This window comes from Carcharodon carcharias, chromosome 8 (assembly GCF_017639515.1).
Source record: "Carcharodon carcharias isolate sCarCar2 chromosome 8, sCarCar2.pri, whole genome shotgun sequence".
Lineage (NCBI taxonomy): Eukaryota > Metazoa > Chordata > Chondrichthyes > Lamniformes > Lamnidae > Carcharodon > Carcharodon carcharias.
Window position 1 is genome coordinate 153,614,501 of NC_054474.1, and position 23,211 is coordinate 153,637,711.

Below are 23,211 nucleotides of genomic sequence, written 5' to 3' on the forward strand. Positions count from 1 at the left end.
CTCAGCAAATACCCCTTCTGATTTTGCCCTCTTTCATAATAACAACCTACTGTGGTTCCAGTGGGGATTCTCAGAGGAATGTGCAGTATAACTGCATTGTGCTTCAGGAAGTTTCAGTCAAGCTTTGAACATCTGGTTTAATCTGTGTGTGACAGATAATCCCACATTTGCCCTCCAGTTGAGAGTATTTGGGTTTCCTAAATGCTGTGGCAAACAAATAACAAGAAAAAAATTCCTGTTTTAAAAGATACCAATAAATCATCCTTCCTTGGTCATTGTAGAAGTATGTTTAGATAGAGAAAGTGATGGAGAGAATGATCACGCACCTTTATTGCAGGCGGCTCAAGCCTCGTGTTGTCACACAAACAATCCAGAGCAATAAACCCAGTGTGGTTCAGATACGGTTATTGCTGATGATGCTATGACTAACTCACTTATCAAATTTAAAGCTGAATCTTGGTACCCCTTGACACTAATCCTGTTTACAGAAATTTACTAATTTGTGTACAGTATTAAATCCCCACAGCATTCCTATCTTGGAACACATTACACAAAGTGTATTACAATCTCTGTGTAAAAAGTGATACACGGTGCAAAATGGTTCCAGAACTGAAACAGAAGCTTTCAATTTTGTTATGGCAGCATTTCTGTTCAGATTGCTTGACAAGGCAAACTTGCATTGAAATAAATGCAAACACCTAATTATTAAAGAATGCTGATGAACATTTTTCACAACACAAGTCAATTGCTTTTGGATCTCAAACATTTAAACATGAAAATACAGAATAAGAAATCACCAACTTCAGCCGCCACAGCCAATTATAAAATTAACGACAGGTGACCAAATGGTCACCCAAAAAGGTAGATTTTAAAGAGTGCCTTAAAGGAGGAGAAAGAGGCAAAGAGGTTTGGAGAGGGAATTCCGGAATTTAGGACTTGGACAGTTGAAGGCATGGCATAAATAGCTGACTTGCCTGGGTGAATGCAGCTCCAACAACACTCAAGAAGCTTGACATTATCCAGGATAAAGCAAACCACTTGATCGGCACCCCATCCGCCAAACTTCAACATTTACTCCCTCAACAACTAGCGCACAGTTGCAGCTATGTTCGCCATCGACAAGATGCACTGCAATAACTTGCCAAGGCGCCTATGACAGCACCTTCCAAACCCATGACCTCTGCTACCTAGAAGGACAAGGGCAGCAGATGCTTGGGAACAGCACCACCACCTGCAAGTTTCCCTCCAAGCCACACACCATCCTGACTTGGGGACTAAATCGCTGTTCCTTCACTGTTGCTGGATCAAAATCTGGAACTCCCTTCCTCACAGCACTGTGGGTGTACCCACCCCATTCAGGCTATAGCAGTTAAAATGGCTCACCACCACCTTCTCAAGAGCAATTAGGGATGGGCAACAAATACTGGCCTTGCCAGTGATGCTTACATCCATGAAAGAATAAAAAAAATAGGGTGTAGGAAATCAGGAAGAGGAGAAGGCTGGAAGTGGACGAATGCAGAGTTTGTAGACTTGTCGGAAATTACAGGGATAGGAGGGGGTGAAGCCATGGAGGCAATTGGAAAGAGGGGTGAGAATTTAAATCATAGGGGCTGGTGGACCAGGCAGCCAATATAGGCTGTTCAGCATGGGGATGCGATGTCAAATGTGTGACCAGGACTTGGTGTGAGCTAGGAAATGGACAGCAGCATTTTGGATGAGATAAGGTCTATGGAGGGTGAAAGTTTGGTCAGGAGAAAAATGGAATTGGCGAACCTGGATGAGGGTTACAGCAGCCAGCTGAGGCTAGATTGGGGATGTGTGATATTACTGGAGTAAAAATAAGCAGTCTGGATGGTGAAGAGAATGTGGGGTCAGAAACACAGCTCAGAGACAAAAGGACAAAAGTTCAGCCTAAAATGGTGGCCAGAAAAGGTTGGAATAATTAGCTAGAGAACAAAATTTATGGTGAGAGCCAAAGACAATGGCTTCAGTCTTCCCAAACTGTAATACAGGTTGAAGGAACACAGGTGGTAATAACATGTGAATAAGTAATCACTCAAGGATATTTGAATGCTTCCATGCAAAGTAACAACAGACTGTAGGATAAAAACAAAAAACTGCGGATGCTGGAAATCCAAAACAAAAACAGAATTACCTAGAAAAACTCAGCAGGTCTGGCAGCATCGGCGAAGAAGAAAAGAGTTGACGTTTCGAGTCCTCATGACCCTTCAACAGAACTTCTGTTTTTGTTAACAGACTGTAAGTTTGGATTACCTTTAGATACCAAACCAACTATTGCCTGCAACCAGCAATTTTAACAGATTACTTTTGTATGCTGAGGAATAAAGCCCAAGGGGATAAATAAAGATTCATTGCCACAGTACACTAATAAACTTAAATTTCCAATCATTTTCCTGACAATCATGCATTTTCTCAATGCAGACATTTGCTTTCCATTACAGGCAGCTTGAGAGACAACGGGCAGTGCTTTGAATGAAACAATCACTGAAACAAAGGCAATCATTTGGAATGTACAGACAAAGTGCTCAGTGGCAGAAAGTACCAGAGGCACAAAGACTCCTTTTGCAACTAGTTAATATATGACTTGCCCAGTGTTCTTGAGTTGGATTGAACAACTTTTAACAGACAAATAATACATTGACTCCCACATGCACAACACACTGGTGTCTCAAAACTTTAATTCACCGTGAGCAGGATCATGGGAGGTTTGCTGAGAATTATCTAAGCTCTAGCAACCAGTGTGCAATTGCTGCACACCAGGTGTCTTACTTTAAAGGTAATTTCTTTTGTATTAAACAAAAAAAACTAGTCACTGATCTGGAGCCTGAAATTACAAACACCTTGTAGCCAGCAATAAAATTCAGATGGGTTTCAACAGCAGTTTATTTAACAGAAGCTCCACCTTTGCAGCATCAGCCGACTTATCACGAGTAATGTCAGGAGAGTTCTGCAAGTATTAGCGTGGAGATATCCTAGCTTTCAGTCTGTAGCCTCAGTGGGAGGAGACTTTGGAGACTCTTAAGTTTAACTCTGCTCTTAGTCAGGTTATCCTTCTCAGTTGGATGACTGAACCTGTGGATTTTCCCAAGGACACGTTCAATAGTCTTTCTTCGTTGAGTTGATAGCAACATTGTCAAACAGGAAGGGACCTTCCCAGTCTCATATTCTTACCCACCTCGCAAGTAATGAGCATGATTCTCAACACATGCTCTCCACAGGAAGATCATCACAGGATCAGTCACTTCCAAATCTCATCAATGGAAGCTAAATCTTATATGGACCATTCAGAAAGTCTCCAAGTTCACTGGAATCAATGAAACAATCCAACCAGAAGACACTGCAGTGAATATCCAAGAACCTGCAACATTCTCTTTGGCTGTACCCAGCAGTACATTGAACAGCAAAGTTCTGTCTTTGTGTAATATCACTTGGTGACATTGTTCTAGACCTGGTCCAGTATTTAGCTCCATGTTTTTAAAGACAGCTTAGCAATGTGAAAACCAGCTAGAAGTAACACACACGCATGAACACTAGTGCCAGGGATGAATGAAATTGAAGTATCCAAAGATTTTCTTCAAAATAATCTAGTCTTGAACAAAGTGAGCTTCCAACTGAATTGCCAGCTAGCTTTTGAACTGGGCAACCTTCTTTTGTGACTGAGCTCAACAAATCTAGAGTTTTTGTAAAGCTGACAGCTGCAGTATTGCTGGCCCGTAAAGAACCCCCAGGCCACAGCAAACATTGAACATTTTTATCCACTGCACTACTTGTTGGTACAGAAGCACATGTCCACCACTGTGTTCCTCAAAAGTTTCTTCCACAGCCCACCACGATTCCAGAAGGCACAAACCAAAAGTCAAGTACACTCCCCACACTGGTAATTGTGGGATCTCAATCGGAGATCAAACTGTTTACATATAGAGTTTAAAGTACACAAACATGCCATTCAGCCCAACTGATCTAGGCTGTTGTTTGTACTTCACAGGTCTCTTATCACCCTGTTTCGTCTCACCCTATCAATACAGAGTGTTGATGAAAGGTCACCAAACTGAGACATTCACACCGTTCCTCTCCACAGATGCCGACTGACCTGCTAAACATTTCCAGTGCTTTCTCATTGTATTTCAGCTTCTATTTCATTCTCCCTCATGTACTTATCTAGCTTTCTCTTAAATGCATCAATGCTATACAAATGAGCCCTTAAATTTGTGCCCAGGGTAGGGGGTAAGACAAGATACAACGTGTATCAAAAAAAAATCACCTTCAAATTTCAAACAAAAAAGTACTTACTGAAGTCTGGAATTATTTTTGTTTAACAACCCGACTTTGATTATGTTGCACCAGATATCTGTATTGAGTAGAAACAAAAAACTGCGGATGCTGGAAATCCAAAACAAAAACAGAATTACCTGGAAAAACTCAGCAGGTCTGGCAGCATCGGCAGAGAAGAAAAGAGTTGACGTTTCGAGTCCTCATAACCCTTCCACAGAACTGAGCAAATATAAGGAGAGGGTTGAAATATGGTTTAAGATGGGGGGGGGATGGGGGGGGGGAGAGAAGTTGGGGGGGGGTGGGGGGGGGCGGTGTGGTTGTAGGGACAAGCAAGCAGTGATAGGAACAGATAACCAAAAGATGTCACACACAAAAGAACAAAAGAACACAGATGTTGAAGGTAGTGATATTATCTAAACGAATGTGCTAATTAAGAATGGATGGTAGGGCACTCAAGATACAGACTCTCACTTCCTCTAAATAAAAGGTGTGGCTATGGGTATCCGCATGGGCCCCAGCTATGCCTGTCTCTTTATGGGGTATGTGGAACATTCCTTGTTCCAGTCCTGCTCCGGCCCCCTTCCACAACTCTTTCTCTGGTACATCGATGATTACTTCAGTGCTGCTTCATGCTCTCGTTGGGACTTGGAAAAATTTATTAATTTTGCTTCCAATCTCCACCCCTCCGTCATTTTCACATGGTCCATCTCTGACACTTCCCTTCCCTTCCTTGACCTCTCTGTCTCAATCTCTGGTGATAGACTGTCCACCAATATCCAATACAAGCCTACCGACTCCCACAGCTACCTCAACTACAGCTCCTCACATCCCGCTTCCTGTAAGGACTCCATCCCATTCTCTCAGTTCCTTCACCTCCGTCGCATCTGTTCTGATGATGCTACCTTCAAAAACAGTTCCTCTGACATGTCCTCCTTCTTCCTTAACCGAGGTTTTCCACCTACAGTCGTTGACAGGGCCCTCAACCATGTCCGGCCCATCTCCCGCGCAACCGCCCTCATGCCTTCTCCTCCCTCCCAGGAACACGATAGGGTCCCCCTTGTCCTCACTTATCACCCCACCAGCCTCTGCATTCAAAGGATTATCCTCCGCCAATTCCGCCAACTCCAGCATGATGCCACCACCAAACACATCTTCCCTTCACCCCCCCCCTCCCCCGGCGGCATTCCGTAGGGATCATTCCCTCTGGGACACCCTGGTCCACTCCTCCATCACCCCTTACTCCTCAACCCCCACCTATGGCACCTCCTCATGCCCACACAAAAGATGCAACACCTGCCCCTTCACTTCCTATCTCCTCACCGTCCAAGGGCCCAAACACTCCTTTCAAGTCAAGCAGCATTTCACTTGCATTTCCCCCAACTTAGTTTACTGCATTCGTTGCTCCCAATGCGGTCTCCTCTACATTGGAGAGACCAAACGTAAACTGGGCGACCGCTTTGCAGAACACCTGCGGTCTGTCCGCAAGAATGACCCAAACCTCCCTGTCGCTTGCCATTTTAACACTCCACCCTGCCCTCTTGCCCACGTGTCTGTCCTTGGCTTGCTGCATTGTTCCAGTGAAGCCCAACGCAAACTGGAGGAACAACACCTCGTCTTCCGACTAGGCACTTTACAGCCTTCCGGACTGAATACCAAATTCAGCAACTTTAGGTCTTGAACTCCCTCCTCCATCCCGACCCCCTTTCTGTTTCTTCCCCCTTCCTTTTGCTTTTTTCCAATAATTTATATAGATTTCTCTTTTCCCACCTATTTCCATTATTTTTAAATCTTTTATGCCCTGCTAGTCATTCCGCCCCACCCCCACTAGAGCTGTACCTTGAGTGCCCTGCATCAATTCTTAATTAGCACATTCGTTTAGATAATATCACCAACTTCAACACCTCTGTGTTCTTTTGTTCTTCTGTCTGTGACATCTTTTGATTATCTGCTCCTATCACCGTTTGCTTGTCCTTACAACCACACCACCCCCACCCCCCCCCCCCCACCACCTTAAGCCAGCTTATATTTCACCCCTCTCCTTATATTTGCTCAGTTCCGTAGAAGGGTCACGAGGATTCGAAACGTCAACTCTTTTCTTCTCCGCCGATGCTGCCAGACCTGCTGAGTTGTTCCAGGTAATTCTGTTTTTGTTCTGGATCAGTATTGAGTAACTCCACTGAAAGCTAAACACAAAATGTCTAGCATTACAGCACACATTAGCACTTGAGGGCAATTGGCTACATACAAAGGTTGGAATTATTTACAGAAGGATTTTAAAATCAAAACTGATGGGGCTTAAAAAAGCTGAGAACCTAGCTTGTATTTAAAAATAAATTAAAATATAAAGTAAACATAACTGGAATCCAATGGCCAGCTGACTTTCCCGGCCATCAGCTGGTTAATTTCGGGTCGTCACTTTGGCTTTACACGTTTAGTAAGCTTTACTTGGCAAAACGCACAAATTACGGGCTCACACCCACAGAACCAACACCTTGTGTCAACAGGGTACAACTCAGCCATTCAAATGAATTTAATAACTCGGGGGCGGGGGAGGCTTAAAGACAACTTTTTAAACACCAAAAAATCATTGCAAGTCGTACTTGGTGCTTAAGTTACACATCGAATGTCATCGACAGCTATTACGTTCTATTTATCTATGATTACGCACTTTGTACGAAAATTAGCTTACCCACAAATTTTGTTTGCTTTCGTTTTTTTTAAAAAAAATAGTTACGCCTACCTTGTGCCTCATAGTCGGTGTGATGAGCAGCAGGCTGCCTGTCGCTCATGCCGAGCCCTGACTGCAGCTGTGTCACATTCAGATGGGCTGTGAGTTCACCATTCCGATCACCGATCTGCAAGAGGAGATTCCCAAGGCTGAAAACTTGCACAAGCGATTACGAGCCAATGAAGCCGTGTGTTTTGGGGGAGGTCGTGCTGGGAGGATTGAAGGTGGTAGGATAGGAAGGGAAAGGAAAGGAAGGGCAAAACAGGAAATCTGGGAGGTCCAAAGCGGCTGCTCTGGTTCAAGCAGAGAGTGCATCACCGCTAAACAAATTCAGAAGCTGTACTGTGCGGAGATGTTTAATTGAGTTGTCCCCGTGCATTCCAGACCACCCCCTTGTTTATTACTGTTTAATGGAGCGTCGGTCCCGATTGCTCCAACGCAGATGAGGCCACTTCTTGCACATTTTATACACATTACAACACCCCACTGGAGGCCAAAAAAAAAGGGAGGGGGGTGCTACTTGCTACTGAAACATGTTTTCTTGCTGAAGGCGCACGGGACCATTCCACACTCTGGGCACAGAGGAACATTGAAAGCCCTGCGCCAGCCTATCAATCGCTCTGTTTAAAAGGCACTCTGCTGTTACTGGCACCGGGTTCCGCTTTCGGGAATTCGTTCTGTAACATCACTTGGAATGTTAAAATAAAGGCGAAATACTGCGGGTGCTGGAGGGCTGAAACAAAAACATTAAGTGCTGGTCTGGCAGCTTCTGTGGAGACAGAAACAAAAGAGTTAGCGTTTCGAGTCCATTATGCCTTTTTTTTTGGAACAGTTCCGAAGAGAAGTCATTGGACTCAAAATGTTAAACTTCTGCTTCTCTCCCCACAGATGGTGAGTCTTTCCAGCGCTTTCTGCTTGTACTTGAATGCTGAATTTTGTTTTTGGAGTTAACCCTTGCAGCTGCATGAGAGTAGGCCCCACAAAATCTAGCCTAGCACTCCAGCGCAGTACTGAGGGTGTGCTGCAGTGCCCTAGAAGTTAATGAGTGTTAAACCGAGGCTCCATCTTTTTGTTCACATGGGTGTAAAAGATCCCATGGCATATCTTGGGGGGGGGGGGGGGAATCCCTTAAACTACATTATTTATCCCTCAATCTACATCACAAAAACAGCTGGTCGGGTCATTATCACATTGCTATTTGTGGGATCTTGCTGTGTGCAAATTAACTGCTGTGTTTCCTACATTAGAACAGTGAATACATGGAGCAGGCTCAAAGGGCCGAATGGCCTACTCCTGCTCCTAGTTTCTATGTTTTTTACTTCATTGGCTGTAAAGTGCTTTGAGATGTTCCGTGGTCATGAAACAATATAAATGTAAGTCTTTTTCTGAATTAATTTGCACAATGCTCAAGCAGGGATTGACAGAACTTGGCATAATGCTCCACAATGTATTCCATGCAGATTAGAATTTGCAATTGTGCTTTATATTCCATGTGCTTTCTCACTTCTTTCCGCCTGAAATATATCCATTTCAATTTGTCATCTTCTTCACTGTGTTGAAACCAAGACATATCCACCATGTCTCATATGTGAACCCCTGCACCCCAACATTTTGCAACTTCTTGCCCCTCAGGAGCATTCACTTCCATCCACAATCAAAAATAGCATCACAGTTCTTGATTTACTACTCTTGTTTTCTACTTGGCCTTGTGCTACACAATCAGCTATGGACCTATGCTCTGGATTTTCAATAAAACAGTCCCCTGGCATTTTCTAATACCTTTAACATAGCAAAACAACAACAACTTATAATTATATAGCACCTTTTGTGAGAATGGATGTTATATTTTTAAAATATTTTTGGGGAATATTGTGTTGTTCTGTAAAGGAGGCTGTGTGTGTGTCATTGTGTGAGATTTAATGAAGCCAGGCAGAGATTAATAGGAGTCAGGTGGTCTGCGGGGGATTTAAAACATGGAAAGGATAGATGTATTATGTTGAGATATGAGTAAATAGGTTACATTAGGGTTAGCATTTTTCCTAAGTTGAGAGTTTGTTTGAATATCAAAGGGGGGATCAGATGTGTCTGATTTTGCATCTTGCAAGAGTTCCATAGGTAAACATGTAGAGCGGTATTATATTTTACTGGCCCGAAAGCAAAGACAAGATAGAAATATGAAAGATCTTATATTTGGAAGGATTTGAGTTTCAAAGAGGTGAGAGAACAATGGAACTGGAGATGAAAGGGCGAAAAAAAAGGTATTTTAGAGTTTCTGTGGAGAGATTAGCTAGAGATAGCTGGAGCAATTGTTAGAGCTAGAGCTGAGCTGGGAGTTGTAAGCTCTGGGCTGGGAAGAGATGCTGTGTGAACCAGCGATCCAGTCAAGCCAGAAAAGTCTTGGGCTGCAACAAGCAGTTTTTATTTTGAAGTGGATTCCACTGCTGAGTGGGTGAGGGTAGAAGTCATGTGATATGCCTTTACTGAAGCTCCAGCAGTTTGCCTTGTGTAATATTATTGGATTTTTTTTATCGCTAACATGTATAAAGGGAGTGTTGCCTGGTGGTGTTTACTTGTGGGTTGGACCAAGTAGAGAGTTTTTTTGGGGAATGCTTTGCAAGACTAACCTTAATTGCGCAACTGCAATCTTGTGTACTTAAGTTTTCTTTTATACTTGTTAATAAAACTTTTACCTTTAATGTTTAAAAATCCCAAATGTTACTCGACCTCTTACTGCTGAGATTGGTACGTCGTCTTCTTGTTTTCAGAATACAAAAAAAAGGTATGGCCCGTAAACCAAGTTTCCTTCTGGGGTTTGGTTTACACAGCAATTAACACCGACTGTGGTCATAACACCTTTAAGGTAATGAGACATCCTAAGGAACTTCAGCGAAGCATTATAAAGCAAAATATGACACTGAGCCACATGAGGAGATTTTAGTCAGATGACCAAAACTTTGGTCAAAGAGGTAGATTTAAAAGAATGTATCTAAGGAGGAAAATGAAGGTAGAGAGGTGGAGAAGTGTAGGGAGGGTTTTCCAGAGACTTGGGCCAAGGCAACTGAAGACATGGCCACCATGTACTGTGCACAGTTTTGGTCCCCTTACTTGAGGAAAGATGTAATTGCATTGGAGGCAGTTCAGAGGAGGTTCACTAGATTGATTCCAGAGATGCAGGGCTTGTCTTATGAGGAGTGATTGAGCGGTTTAGGCCTATACTCGTTAGAGTTTAGAAGAATGAAAGGAGATCTTATTGAGGTATATAGGATGCTAAAGGGGATAGACAAAGTAGACATGCAGCAGATGTTTCCCCTTGTGGGGCATTCTAGAATGAGAGGCCATAGTTTTAGGCTAAGGGGTGGTAGATTTAAATCAGAGATGAGGAGGGATTACTTTTCTCAAAGGGTCGTGAATCTGTGGAATTCACTACCTCAGAGTGCAGTGTATGCTGGGATGCTGAATAAATTTAAGGAGGAGATAGATTTTTAATTAGTAACAGGTTGAAAGGTTATGGGGAGAGGGCAGGAAATTGGAATTGAGGCCGAAATGAGATCAGCCATGATCGTACCGAATGGTGGGGCAGGCTCGAGGGGCTGAATTGCCTACGCCTGCTCCTGGTGCTTATGTTATATTCAATGGTAGAACGGCTAAAATTGGAGATGCACGCAGGGGACCAACTCTCATCAAATGAAACAAGAGATAATGTGACTGGGGAATGGGAGTGGGGAGGCTGGTGACCATGAGAGTGAGGTGGCGGATTGGTAAATATGAGAGCAGGGTGGGGGGAGTGTTTCAACATAGGAGGGGTTGGGGTGGGGTGGAGTGGGGTTGGGTGGGGGGATTTTGAGACCATAAGAGCAGGAGGGAAGGGGTTTAAAATTAACTAAAAACTTACAACTTGTCATGTTGAGTCACAACATTATCATCTCTCTACTGGCCAATTCACTCACTCACAGTCCTCCTTAAATCACAAACTCATCCCAGAGACTCCCTGGATCAGTCTCCCAGAGGTTGTCTGAGAAAGGGACAAAAGATTAGGAACATGGTACAAACAGTCAAAATAAGGGACAATCCCTTAAAATATGGGACACTGGCTCGCCCTGGATGCACAAGAGCCCAGAATTAAGAGTGCAGGTATTTTGGAACATTGTGGGGCTGGAGGAGGTTACAGAGATAGGGAGGGGTGAGGCTATGGAGGGATTTGAAAACAAGTACGAGATTTTTAAATTAAGATGTTGCCTGACTGGAAGCCAATGTGGTTCAGCGAGCATAGGGGTAATAGGAAAACAGGACTTGCTGTGAGTTAAAACATAGGCAGCAGAGTTTGGGATAACTTCAAGTTAACATCCCAAGGTGCTTCACAGGAGTGTTAGTGAACAAAATATGTGGAATTTAGGACAGGTGGCAGTAGGTTTCAAGGAGCATCTTAAAGGAGAGGTGGAGAAGTTTTGGGAGATAATTCTACACCTTAGGACCTAGGCAGTTGAAGGCAGAGCCGTCAATAGTGGGGCGATGCAAATCAGTGAACAGATCAAGGTAATATCGCAAGGCATAGAGTCATAATATCACATAGGCCAAGGAGATCAAGGCGATGGCATAAAGTAAAGACAAAGACAACACTCATGGAATTGGTTTCTCAAGCCCCTTCGGGAGAGTTCCCGAATTTAAGCCACGGTGTCAAAAGATGGTAAAATAACCTGACTCAAGTTACAGCTCACCTTAGCCGCCCCCTCAGAGACGAACTGGCAGAGCATTTAGCTGAAACTCAAGCCTCTATCCTGGTCAAGGAATGATGCAAGACACAGGAAGATCTGAAGACTGGGTGGGGGTGCAGAATAAATTTAAAATGGGATTTTTTTAAAAATGACCTTGTTATTTTCCCAAAAGTTATGGTTTGTGGTGTTTATGCAGGTGAAGGCATGGTTGAATTGGGAAATGGAATGTATTTTCTATTTTAGGCACACAGGCTTAGCAGAGAGCAATCTTGCTCCAAAACAGACCAGAATCCATAAGCCATTCCACAGTAGCATCCCAACAATGCATCTTGGTTCCTTGGAACAGGACCACCTATTACATCCATGTGAACGGTTCCATTACCCACACCAGCCAACCTTGAAAGCTCCACAGACTGTGCAACGGTTTGTGCTGATCCATTGGCATTTTTGTGCTTATAGAGTTATTCCCATTCGAACCTCATTTAACATGGCCCAATACAGGAGCCCTTTAGGCATCAGAGAGAACAGGATTCTGACTCTGTCAATTTCTTCAAACTCAAATAAACAGCCCAATTATGAGTTCTATTCTACCACACTAAGGCACTGATTTAAAAAATGAATCAAATAAATCAGGAAAGGGAAAAATGTTCTTGAGAGCTATAACTGCTTCCATTACACACACACACAGACAATGATCAATGTGTTACAAAGATACAAAGTCAAGATTCTTCAAGTAGCTTCATCAAGTCTGAAATGACGCTCGAGTGCTTTATGCAATTCACTGCTCTCCTGAGGTTCAAGCTGTGTAACACAGTCAAACTAACCTATATTATTTAATAATAACCTTGTTTTTCTGTTCAGTTTTATTTTTGTTCACCAGCTGTAGGATGTCTGGAAATGTTAGTGTGCAAGAGGGGAGGCAAAGAGAGTTGGCTTTGGAGATTGGTATTTTACTGTTTGGCTCTATCTGCAACAGACCACAATCACAGGTGGAGCAGAAAGTAAAAGGGTTTTATTCTGGTTCCAGGATCTTCCCTATCATATGTATTTTATGATAGTGGATGTGAGCACTGTGTCTCAGACTCAGCAGCAGCCAAATAACGAGGCAAGGAACTTTGCTTTCACTGACTTGCCCCTTCAGTCAACACTGATTTTATTAAAGCCAGCGCTGAACATATTGTCAGATGATGTAAACTTGTTAACCTGGCTCGACCAGCTGACTTGTATCAACTGATAAGATGCTGTAAAAAACTGCCCCATTGAACTCTATCACAGAATCAAGAGGTAATACACAAAGTATAACAAAAAGAGATTTGCCAAAAGCCTCAGAGGCACTTCATTGGACCACTACAAAGCAAGATTTAGCATTGAGCCAAATGGTCAAAGAGGGAGGTTTTAAGTTGCGTTTTGTTTCTTTATTCTTTCATGGCATGTGGGAGTCGCTGGCAAGGCCAGAATTTATTGCCCGTTCCTAAATGCCCTTATACTGAGTGGCTTGCCACACCATTTCAGAGGGCAGTTAAGAGTCAACCACATTGCTGTGCATCTGGCGTCACATGTAGGCCAGACCAGGTGAGGACGGTAAATTTTCTTCCCTAAAGGATATTAGTGAACCAGATGTTTTTTTTTTTCTCTATATGGCAATTGACAATAGTTTTATGGTCGCCATTACTGAGACTAACTTTATATTCCACATTTATTAAATTAGTTCAAATTCCACCAGCTACCATGGTGGGATGAATTCATCTCCCCAGAACAATAGCGTGGGTCTGTGAATTACTCGTCCAGCGACATTAAGGGGAGATGGTGGCATAGTGAGGAAGGAGAAAATAGATATAGAAGTGGAGAAGTTTAGGGAGGGAACTTCACAGCTTGAGGCTCATGCCAAAAAAAAGAGTTGCACTTTGTATAATTTTTCAAGACCACTGGATGCCTCAAAGCGCTTCAGAACCAAATAAGTACTTTTTGAAGTGTAGTCACTGTTGTAATGTTGGAAACGTGGCAGTGAATTTGTGCACAGCAAACTCCCACAGCCTTGTGATAATGATCAAGTAATCTGTTTTTGTGATGTTGATGAGGGATATGTGTTGGCCAGGATAAATGGGAATACTGCCCTTTTCTGCTTTGAAATAGTGCCATGAGATCTTATGCACCATCCAAGCAGGCAGTTGGGACCATTGGTTTAACAAAAGGCAGAACCTCTGACAGTGCAGCCCACCCTCAGAATTACACTGGAGTGTCGACCTTTATTTTTGTGCTCGAGTCCTAGACTGGAACTTGAACCTGGAATCTTGTGACTCAGAGGTAACAGTGCTATCCAATGAGCAATGGCCACCATTGATGGATGGATTAAAAAGAGCCCGGAAATAGAAGAGGTCAGATATCTCAAATAATGTGGGGTTGGTGGAGATTACATAAGTAGGGAGGGGTGAGGACATGGAAGGATTTGAAAACATAGATGACCATTACAACACCCCCCTACCCAAACTTCTGGTGCTTTATGCACAATGAAGTCCCACAAATAGCAATGTGATGAATGACCTCAACTTATTTTAATGGCGTTGATTGAGGGAGACATATTGACCAGGACACAGGGGAGAACTCCCTGCTCTGCTTTGAAATATTGCCATGTGATCTCTTAGGCCTACTTGTAGACTGTCTTACCCGAAAGATGACAACTCTGACATTGCAGTAGTCCTTCAGTGTTGCATTGCAGGATTAGCCTAGATCGTGTGCTCAAGTCTCTGGTGTGGGACTTGAATCCACAACTTTCCAACTCAGGAGGCAAGTGTGCTACTCACTGAGCCACAGCTGAGACCAAGAGTTAAGACACCAGCTGAAAAACAAATTAATGCTGATTCTGAAAATCAAACAAAAACAGAAAATGCTGGATAAATTTAAGAGCGTGAGGCAGTAGGCCATTCAGCCCTTTGTGCCTGCTCCGCCATTCAATTAGATCATGGCTGATCTTCTACCTCAACTTCCATTTTCCCACCATCCTGATTTGGAAATAAGTCACCGTTGCTTCACTGTTGCTGGGTCAAAATCCTAGAACTCCCTCCCTAACAGCACTTTGGACGTACCTACCCCACATGGACTGCAGCAGTTCCAAGAGGTGGCTCACCACCACCTTCTCAAGAGCAATTAGGGATGGGCAATAAATACTGGCCTAGCCAGAGGCGCCCACATCCCATGAATGAATTTTTTAAAAAAGCACTCTCTCTATATCCCTTGATGTCTTTTAACATCCAGAAGTCTAACGATCTCTGTCTTGAATAAACTTAGTGACTGAGCCTCCACAGCTCTCTAGGGTAGAGAATCCCAAAGACTCACCCACCTCTGAGTGAAGAAATTCCTCTTTATCTCAGCCCTAAATGGCCAGCTACTTCTTCTGAGACAGTGACCCCTGGTTCTAGACCTCAAACAGGGGAAACATCCTTCCTGCATCTACTGTGTAAGAATTTTGTATGCTTCCTCCCTATCTGTCGGGAGAAAAGCTGCTGTCATGGAAGCTTCTTTTGAAGAAGGTTCTGCACCCAAAAAGTTAACTTGCCTGTTACATTCACGGATGCTAATGAGGCTTCTGGCTCTTTGCTTTTTGACATGGCCTGAGTGAGGGTGGGTGATAATTCTCTTAGCCTTTGGGCATTATACACATTCTCCACAATTTCTCTAACTCCCTGCTCTATCAAACCTTAATTGTTCTCAATGTTTGCATTACGTGTACTGCCATAAATTATCTGCAATAACAGTGTGATCACACTTACCCAGTGAATCTCACATTTCCCAACATCACAAGTTGCCGCATTTCCTACATTACAACAGACTACACTTCAAAAAGTACTTCACTGGCTGCAAAGCACTTTGAGGCATCCAGTGGTGTTGAAAAACTCTATATAAATGCAAGTCTATTTTTTTGCATGAGCCTCAAGTAGGTGATAGTCAATCAGTATTCATTCTACTTGTCTACAGCAGAACTAAAGTTGCTGTGCAGAGTGGCTCAATGGGAGATCTGAATTTTAATGCAGCTGAAAATAATTTATTTTATGCATTTGTACATCACGGATCCTGGGAAGAAAGTAAAAAAAACACTATAATTAAGTATCTGCTGATGTTTTTAAAACCACTTGAGCTTTTCGCACCATAAGGATCAGTCAGTTGAATTATAGGTTATAAACATCTTTTAAGCATCCACTCTTTTATACATCTGATAAATTTTAATTGCCCTCTAAGAGATGCCTGGTTGCTTACTGTACCCTCCAGGTTGTTTCTCGGGACTTATGACCATCATATTTTGATACCAATTTAAAAGAATTCAAACTTTTCTAACTCAAATGAAAGGACTTGGATTTATATAGTACCTTACTGCATCTCTTGCATTTCCCAAAGAATTTTACATAGAAATGACTTAAATTTATACAGCATTTTTCACAACCTCGAGACATGCTGATGTACTTTACAGACGATGGAGAAGTAATGTTGGAAAATGAGGCAGCAACTTGCACACAGCAAGCTCCCAGAAACAGTAATGAGATAGTGACCAAATAGTGTTGGCTGAGCAATAATCATTGGTTAGGACACAGGGATTTTCTTCCAAACAGTGCCACAGGATCTTCTGCATCCACCGAAGTGGGCAAGCAGGGCCCTGGTTTAATGTCCAATATGAAAGACAGCACCTAGACAGTGCAGCACTCCTTTGGTACTGCAGTGGACATATCAGCCAAGGTTACATGCTCCAGTCCTTGGTTTGGTGCTTGAACCCATGACTTAGAGGTGAGAATGCCATCAATAATTCTTTCTTATGTTGTTTCCATACTGATTTGCTTCAACATGGACAGCCTGTGTGCAAAGTAGTTCCTACTCCCAGACTCCTTCGGTCTCCTCTAGCTTATAAGGTTTTTTTTTTGGCCACCTTCAATTTCTCATTTAGCCAAAACTCAGCCGCCAACGTCCAATCTTGAGCTAATTACTATTCAGCAACCAGCCATGTCAAAATGAAACTCCATGAACCACAGCTGACTGGCTTCAAAATCCACCATTCTTGTTCATCAATCTCCAGTGACCTTGCTCTACCCTACCTTTTTCAACCCCCTTTATCCTACGAACCAGCCTAAAATAACTATTCTTACTCTTTGTCCCCATCCTGGAATTTCCCCTCCCCACCTTTACCAAATCTGTCCCCACTTTCAAAAGCCTGCTCAAAACCTACCTCTAGCACGTGTACATTCACTCATTTCCCCCACTCCTCCTGTTTGGTGTCAATTCCACTCTCTGATGTGCTTGGGGATATTTGATTACGTTAAAAATACTACTTAAATGCAAGTTGTTGCTGTTGCTTCTCCAGTGCATAATGTATGGTAGAAACTGAGCTGAACACTTAACCAGAATGCACAGTAAATTACCCGACAAATTAGAGGTTTGTTTTGATAACACAGACGCGATCATCATCCTCCAAAGATTCAGGATTTATCTTTACACCAGCCCTGCCATAATGCCAAATCCAGTCACTATATCATTCACAAAATTTTTTTTTGAAAGAAAAAAGGTTTCATTTTTGAACATCTGTACTCTTGGGAAGGTTTTATCTAACATAATTGAAAATGGTGTGAAAAATGACAAATCAAAGTTAATTTGACTGAAAATTAATACCACAAACGAATCAGGTTTCCCCCTGAGAGAGGAATATATGGGCAATTAAGGATATAATGAGGCTCCTAAGGAAGACTCGGCAGTGATAAATTAATTCCTGAATAGCTTGCCACTGTCCCACCCTTCACTATTTAACAAAGTGCAGCTCCTCCCAGTTGCGCCAGACACTGTTCCAAAGATATTGGCTTAAAACAAGCATTTTTAAGGCAAGCTATTTTTCTCCTCAGGCCATCAAGCACCACCCTTGGCCAAGCACAGGCTTGGAGGTTGCTCCAGAGCTGGCCTTCAGCAAGTAAGGAGGAGCAGCCAGAGACAGGTACAGCACTGGGCGGACAGAGATGGAGGGAAAAAAAAAATCTCCAGTTGGTGTTGGGCATCGTGGAGAGCTGTACATTGGACATCTTGGAGAGATTACGATTATTAATCAAAAGTCCTTGCATCTGAGTATATTCTACGAGAAATACTTGTGCAAGGAAATAGTGACAGGTCAAACAATCAACCGTGGCTGATTGAAGTACGACTTCAGCGGCTAGCGTAACAAGCATAGGCAGGAGGATATTAGCTATATTATAGAAAAGTAACAGTTAATAGAACTACTCTCCAAAGGATTCAAGAATAGTTAAGTCACAAGGGCTTGTTTTGAGAAAAGTATTTTTGAGTAATGCACAACAACTGGATAACATGAATAGGCTATGCTCAAAAAATTCAGAAACTCTTTCTCTCTCATTCTCATACACACAGCCGCACACACTACCTTTTGTTATTCTCATCTGTTTCCAAACGGGATAAGCTCACTGTTAACTGGTGATAGTTTCTGATTTTTGAACATTGAAAGATAGGGGCGCATTTAAATTGGAGAGAAGATTAGTACTGAAAGTAACAGAGCATTCATCACAATGCGTTGGCATTCTGGCGCCTTTGCGTTTGGAATCCACCTAATTAGAGGCAAGTCACTTCTCTGCTAAAAACAAAAAAACTGCGGATGCTGGAAATCCAAAACAAAAACAGAATTACCTGGAAAAACTCAGCAGGTCTGGCAGCATCGGCGGAGAAGAAAAGAGTTGACGTTTCGAGTCCTCATGACCCTTCGACAGAACCTTCTGTCGAAGGGTCATGAGGACTCGAAACGTCAACTCTTTTCTTCTCCGCCGATGCTGCCAGACCTGCTGAGTTTTTCCAGGTAATTCTGTTTTCACTTCTCTGCTAGTTGCACAAAAGAAATAACTTGCCTTTATATAGCACCTCTCACAATCTCAAGATCTCCCAAAGCGCTTTACAGCCAATGAAATATTTTTGAAATGTTAATCACTTTGTAACGTTGAGCAGTGCAGTGGCTGATCTATGACATGTGCCTTCAGTGTAGGAAAAGTAAGGTGAGTAAAGGAACATGGTTCTCAATACACGGAGGGCTCAGAAGGTAGAACCAAAAATTGAAAGCCAACCTGTGTACAGTACTGATCGATCACCCTTGCTGGTTAGCAACAAAGCCTGTTCCATACACACTACCATCAAGATTTTTGTGCTCACTTGAAGTGTGCCATTGTGAACTATAGAAGGAAGTTTATTAACAATTGAATGTTAACACCTGGTGAACAATGTTGGACTCCTGCCGGAGAAGAGCATCCGTTATCAATGTTCCCTTGAAGCTGCATGTGTGGTATGGCTGCGCAGTGATTGCAGAGGTACTGCACAGAAACCAGTCCCTTAAAGATATCGCAGCAGCCAAGCAAAAAAGTTTCAAGGTTTCGCACACTGAAATAAACAGGCTGCAAACAAAGAAATTTTAATGGAATCATTTCCTGTTTTTCTAAAAGAATGCATTATTATGATCTTACACCAGGGGAGTCAGGTTGACCACAATGTTAAAATGAGAAGCATATCTGCACAGTGGTCATGCATTCACAGGAATTATGTTAGCACTGTCCAAGCTCAGTTTTCTTAGATGATTCTTCTAGTCATGCCTCAGTTAGTAGCACTCTCCCGTCAGACTCAGAAATTTGTGGGTTGAAGCCACACCAAAGAGACCTGAGCACACTTCCATGCAGCACTGAGGGAGTGCTGCACTGTCACAGGTGCCATCTTTCAGATGAGACATTAAATCGAGACACTGCCAATCTTCTCAGATGATCAAAGATCCCACAGCACTATCTGAAGAACAGTGGGAGAGTTTACCCCAGTGTCCTGACTCATATTTATCCCTCAATCAACATCATTAAGCACCAGTTATCTGGTTATTGCTGTTTGTGGAATCTTGATTTGCGCAAATTGGCCACTGCATTTCCTTATGTTACAAAGTGATTAACACTTCAAAAATACTTAATTGGCTGCAGAGTGCTTTGGAAAGTCTTGAGGTTTTGAAAGACGCTACATAAATGCAAGTTATTTCCTTTCTGCAACTAGCAGAGAAGTGACTTGCCTCTGATTAGTTGAATTTCAAATGTAAGAATGCCATTGCACTGTGATGAATGCCCTGTTATTTTCAGTACTAACCTTCTCTCTCCAATTTAAATGTGACCCTCTTTCAATCTAAAAAAAAAATCAGAAAATATCACCGGTTAATACTCAGCTCATCCCATGTGGAAAAGGATGAGAATAGCAAAAGTTAGTGTGCATCTCTGTAAATGAGAATGAGGGAGAAAAAGTAACAAAAGGTTATTGCCTGTGACACAATTGTTTGATTGTTCATGAATACGTGCACCACAATCTTTCACCTGCCACCCCTATGATCATCGTAAACAACGATAACATTTCAACACCCTTGTTTTTCTTCATACCGAGATCAGGTGGAGACAAATGCATTGATATGGCAGCTGTGAAGACACTGAGGCTCAAACAGTTTTGAGTAGCAATGGAAAGGCTGTACAGAGAAAGTAAAGGAAACTTAATTACAGTTCGTCTAGTTGCCAAAAATGAAGCAGAGGCAATGAGGGCTATTCGGTTTATCTAGCTTTTTCTTCCATAGAAATCTATGGTCTCCCGTAACAACAACTTGTATTTATATGACACTTTTAAAGAATTAATTGTACAAAGTAGAAATGGATGGCAAGCATAAGTGAAAGAGTTGCTGGAGATAGTAAAAGATAGATAGATTCTGAGGAGGCATTTGAAAGGTAGAAAGAGTGCCAGAGAATACAGCAAAGGCCAACGTTACTGCAACTGACGATGCAATAGGGATGTTCGAGAGACTAGAATTAGAAGGGCACGGAATTAGATGACAATGCAGGGGACAGCCTGGGGGTAAATAGGGGCCAGTGGAAGTTGGTGGAGTAATTTGTAAAAAAGAGAATTAGGCATGCAAGCAGGACTCAGGAAAAGCAATGGCCTGGATCTTCTGAGGAGCGGCAATTATTGTCGGATTGCCGCTCCGCTTGAACATTCCGCCAACTTGACACTGGCCTGCATTTCTTCCAAAATGTTCAGAGCTCATCTTTCCCAGAAATGCAGAGTGTAGAGTCATGGAGCTCTGTTGCAGCAGAATAGAGTTGGGGTGGGGGGAGGGGGGAAGACAGGACACTTGCCCTTTCTATGGCTCGACCTGCTGTATGGTAAGTTTAAAGGTCCACTGTGAATGTTAGTGAAGGAGTGGGGTGGCAGGTGGAAGTTGGGTCTTTGGGGGGGGGAGGAGGGAGAAGTCAGGAGAGGGGTCCATCTGTGCAATTGGGGCATCAGTTCTAGAGTTATCCAGGATTTAGACTCAGTTTGAATCTGTTTAACATTTCCTGGGTAACTCTGCAGGCAAGTACCATAGAACTGTCCAAAAGTCTCCAACTCTAACTCAGAGCTGGAGACATCCATGGAGCATCCCAGGGAATAGGGGAATTGCCCATCGAATGTTAAAACTTCCCAGGCAATTCCCACTTAGGTCAGCACGTCAGGACATCCAAAGGGTCCCGAGGTGTATCTCCGATCATACATCCAGCCACTTACAATCCAGAGACCTGAAGATTTGGGCCTATATTTTGCTTGAACAGGTGGGAAAAAATTCCAATATTAGCGAAGGAAGTCCTTTAAATTAGAGCTTAAGAAATAAAGAGAGGGGTCCATCAATAATGTGTTTAGGCCAGCTTTAAATTTGATGTTGAGGGTCAAGGATGGTGTGGCATTCAACTGCCCCTTGAATAATTCCAGAGATTTTCCTCCATTATCCTAGTTGGATTATTCCACTTATTAATCATATTTAACAGTAGGTTTGATAACAAAATTAAACACAGGGCTTGCTATTCATACATATAATTTGAATTTTTTCATTTGTATATATTTGCTAGTGTGTAAAGAAACAAATGTTTACTGTCAGCATGCAAATGTATTATGTGGAATTACACAGTACAGCATAGAAACGTGTGGTGATCTGTACTTCATATGAGCCTCTTCCCACCACTCCTCAACTCACCCTATCAGCATAACCTTTATTATTTATATTCCTTTCTCCCACATATCTTTCCTTTAAATGCATCCAAGCTAATGCCTCAACTACTCCTTGTGGTGGCAGGTTCTACATACTTAGCCCATCCCAGGTAAAAAAAAAAAAGTTCCTCCTGAACTCCCAATTACACTTGGCCTAAATAGCCAAACGGTCATGGTACTGGGCTTGTAACCCCAAGATCAAGAGTTCAAATCTCACCATGGCAAACTATGAAACAATAAAATACTGAACTCCCAATTGGATTCACTGGTTGATCTAAAGCACCCCATTAAGCTCATTAAATACGAGCCACACCTCAAGGTGCAGAAACCTGGTTAAAAGCGAGAATAAGAAAAATGGGTCATTTTATTACAAATCTCACAGAGGTACTGAAAAATTCTCAATCTGGTAGCTGTTAGGCATGATATGTAGTTTCCTTAAGCTTGCAGTGTCTATTTCAGTGCAGTTAGGTACTTTACCTACATATTGAGGATACAATAGCAAAAACAGTGAAGAGGTCATTTGAAGGTGAACGGAATGTTAGCATTTATCTCAAGGGGACTGGGTTACAAAAGGTGTGGAAGTTATGTTACAGTTAATGAAAGTTCTGGTTAGACCCCATTTGGAATACTGTGTTCTGTTCTGGGCATTGCACCTCAGGAAGGCCTAGGAAGGGGTGCAGCACTGATTCACCAGAAGGACATTAGGACTGCAAGAGGTAAACTATGAGGAAATTTAAACAATATTACTGAAAAAGCCCTTTGGCCGGATTACAACTTCACCCACTGCAGGAATCTCTGTATAACGCATTGCGCATCATTTGAGATTATGAATTTCAATTCTTGGCATGAAACTTAAGACCACACCTACTGACCCGACAGTGAATTGAGCTACACTAATGCACAAAGAAGTTTATTACAGGATATGAAGGAACCTAGCTGTGACACACAAAATGCTTGGATTGTAATGGGATTGATAATACTGCACTGCGCAGTGTTGGTAATGCTGGTAATATTGCTGTCGCACAATCAAATAAAACCAAGCAGTAGCTGTAGCCACTTGATGAGCTTCTGTTTTCACTCAACGAGGCAGGAGAGGGTAAAAGGATTAAATGAGCCTGTCATTTCCAAAGGCATTGCAGAGCTGCGCTGAAAATTGATCTCCAATAACTTCAACTGAGTTCATAAACAAATTAATTACCTTCAAATTGATTTGAATTTGAATAGTTGATCTGATCAATAGAATTGTAGCCAACTCACATACTAAACATCTGCATCAGTTATAGAACAAATGGGGGAAAGAGAAAGGGGACGCGGGGTGCGGGCGGAAGAAAGAGGGGGCGCAGGCGAGGGAAAGGGGGGTGCGCGGGGCACGGACGAGGGAAAGGGGGGTGCGCGGGGAGCGGGCGAGGGAAAGGGGGGCGCGCG

At 42.7% G+C, this 23,211-nt stretch overlaps 1 protein-coding gene across 2 annotated transcripts in view; it reads right to left on the reverse strand.

Annotated features, from left to right (window-relative positions):
• The window catches only part of gpsm1b (G protein signaling modulator 1b), a 248,555-nt gene that overhangs the window by 82,246 nt on the left and 143,098 nt on the right, over positions 1-23,211 (reverse strand). Inside the window, exons 10-11 of one of the 2 annotated variants that reach the window (XM_041194228.1) lie at positions 19,873-19,908; positions 7,034-7,148 (exon numbers count right to left, since the gene is read on the reverse strand). In XM_041194228.1, the coding sequence (XP_041050162.1) occupies positions 7,034-7,148; positions 19,873-19,908 (151 nt within the window). The remainder of the gene's footprint in view (positions 1-7,033; positions 7,149-19,872; positions 19,909-23,211) is intronic. The other variant, XM_041194230.1, reaches the window with a different exon arrangement.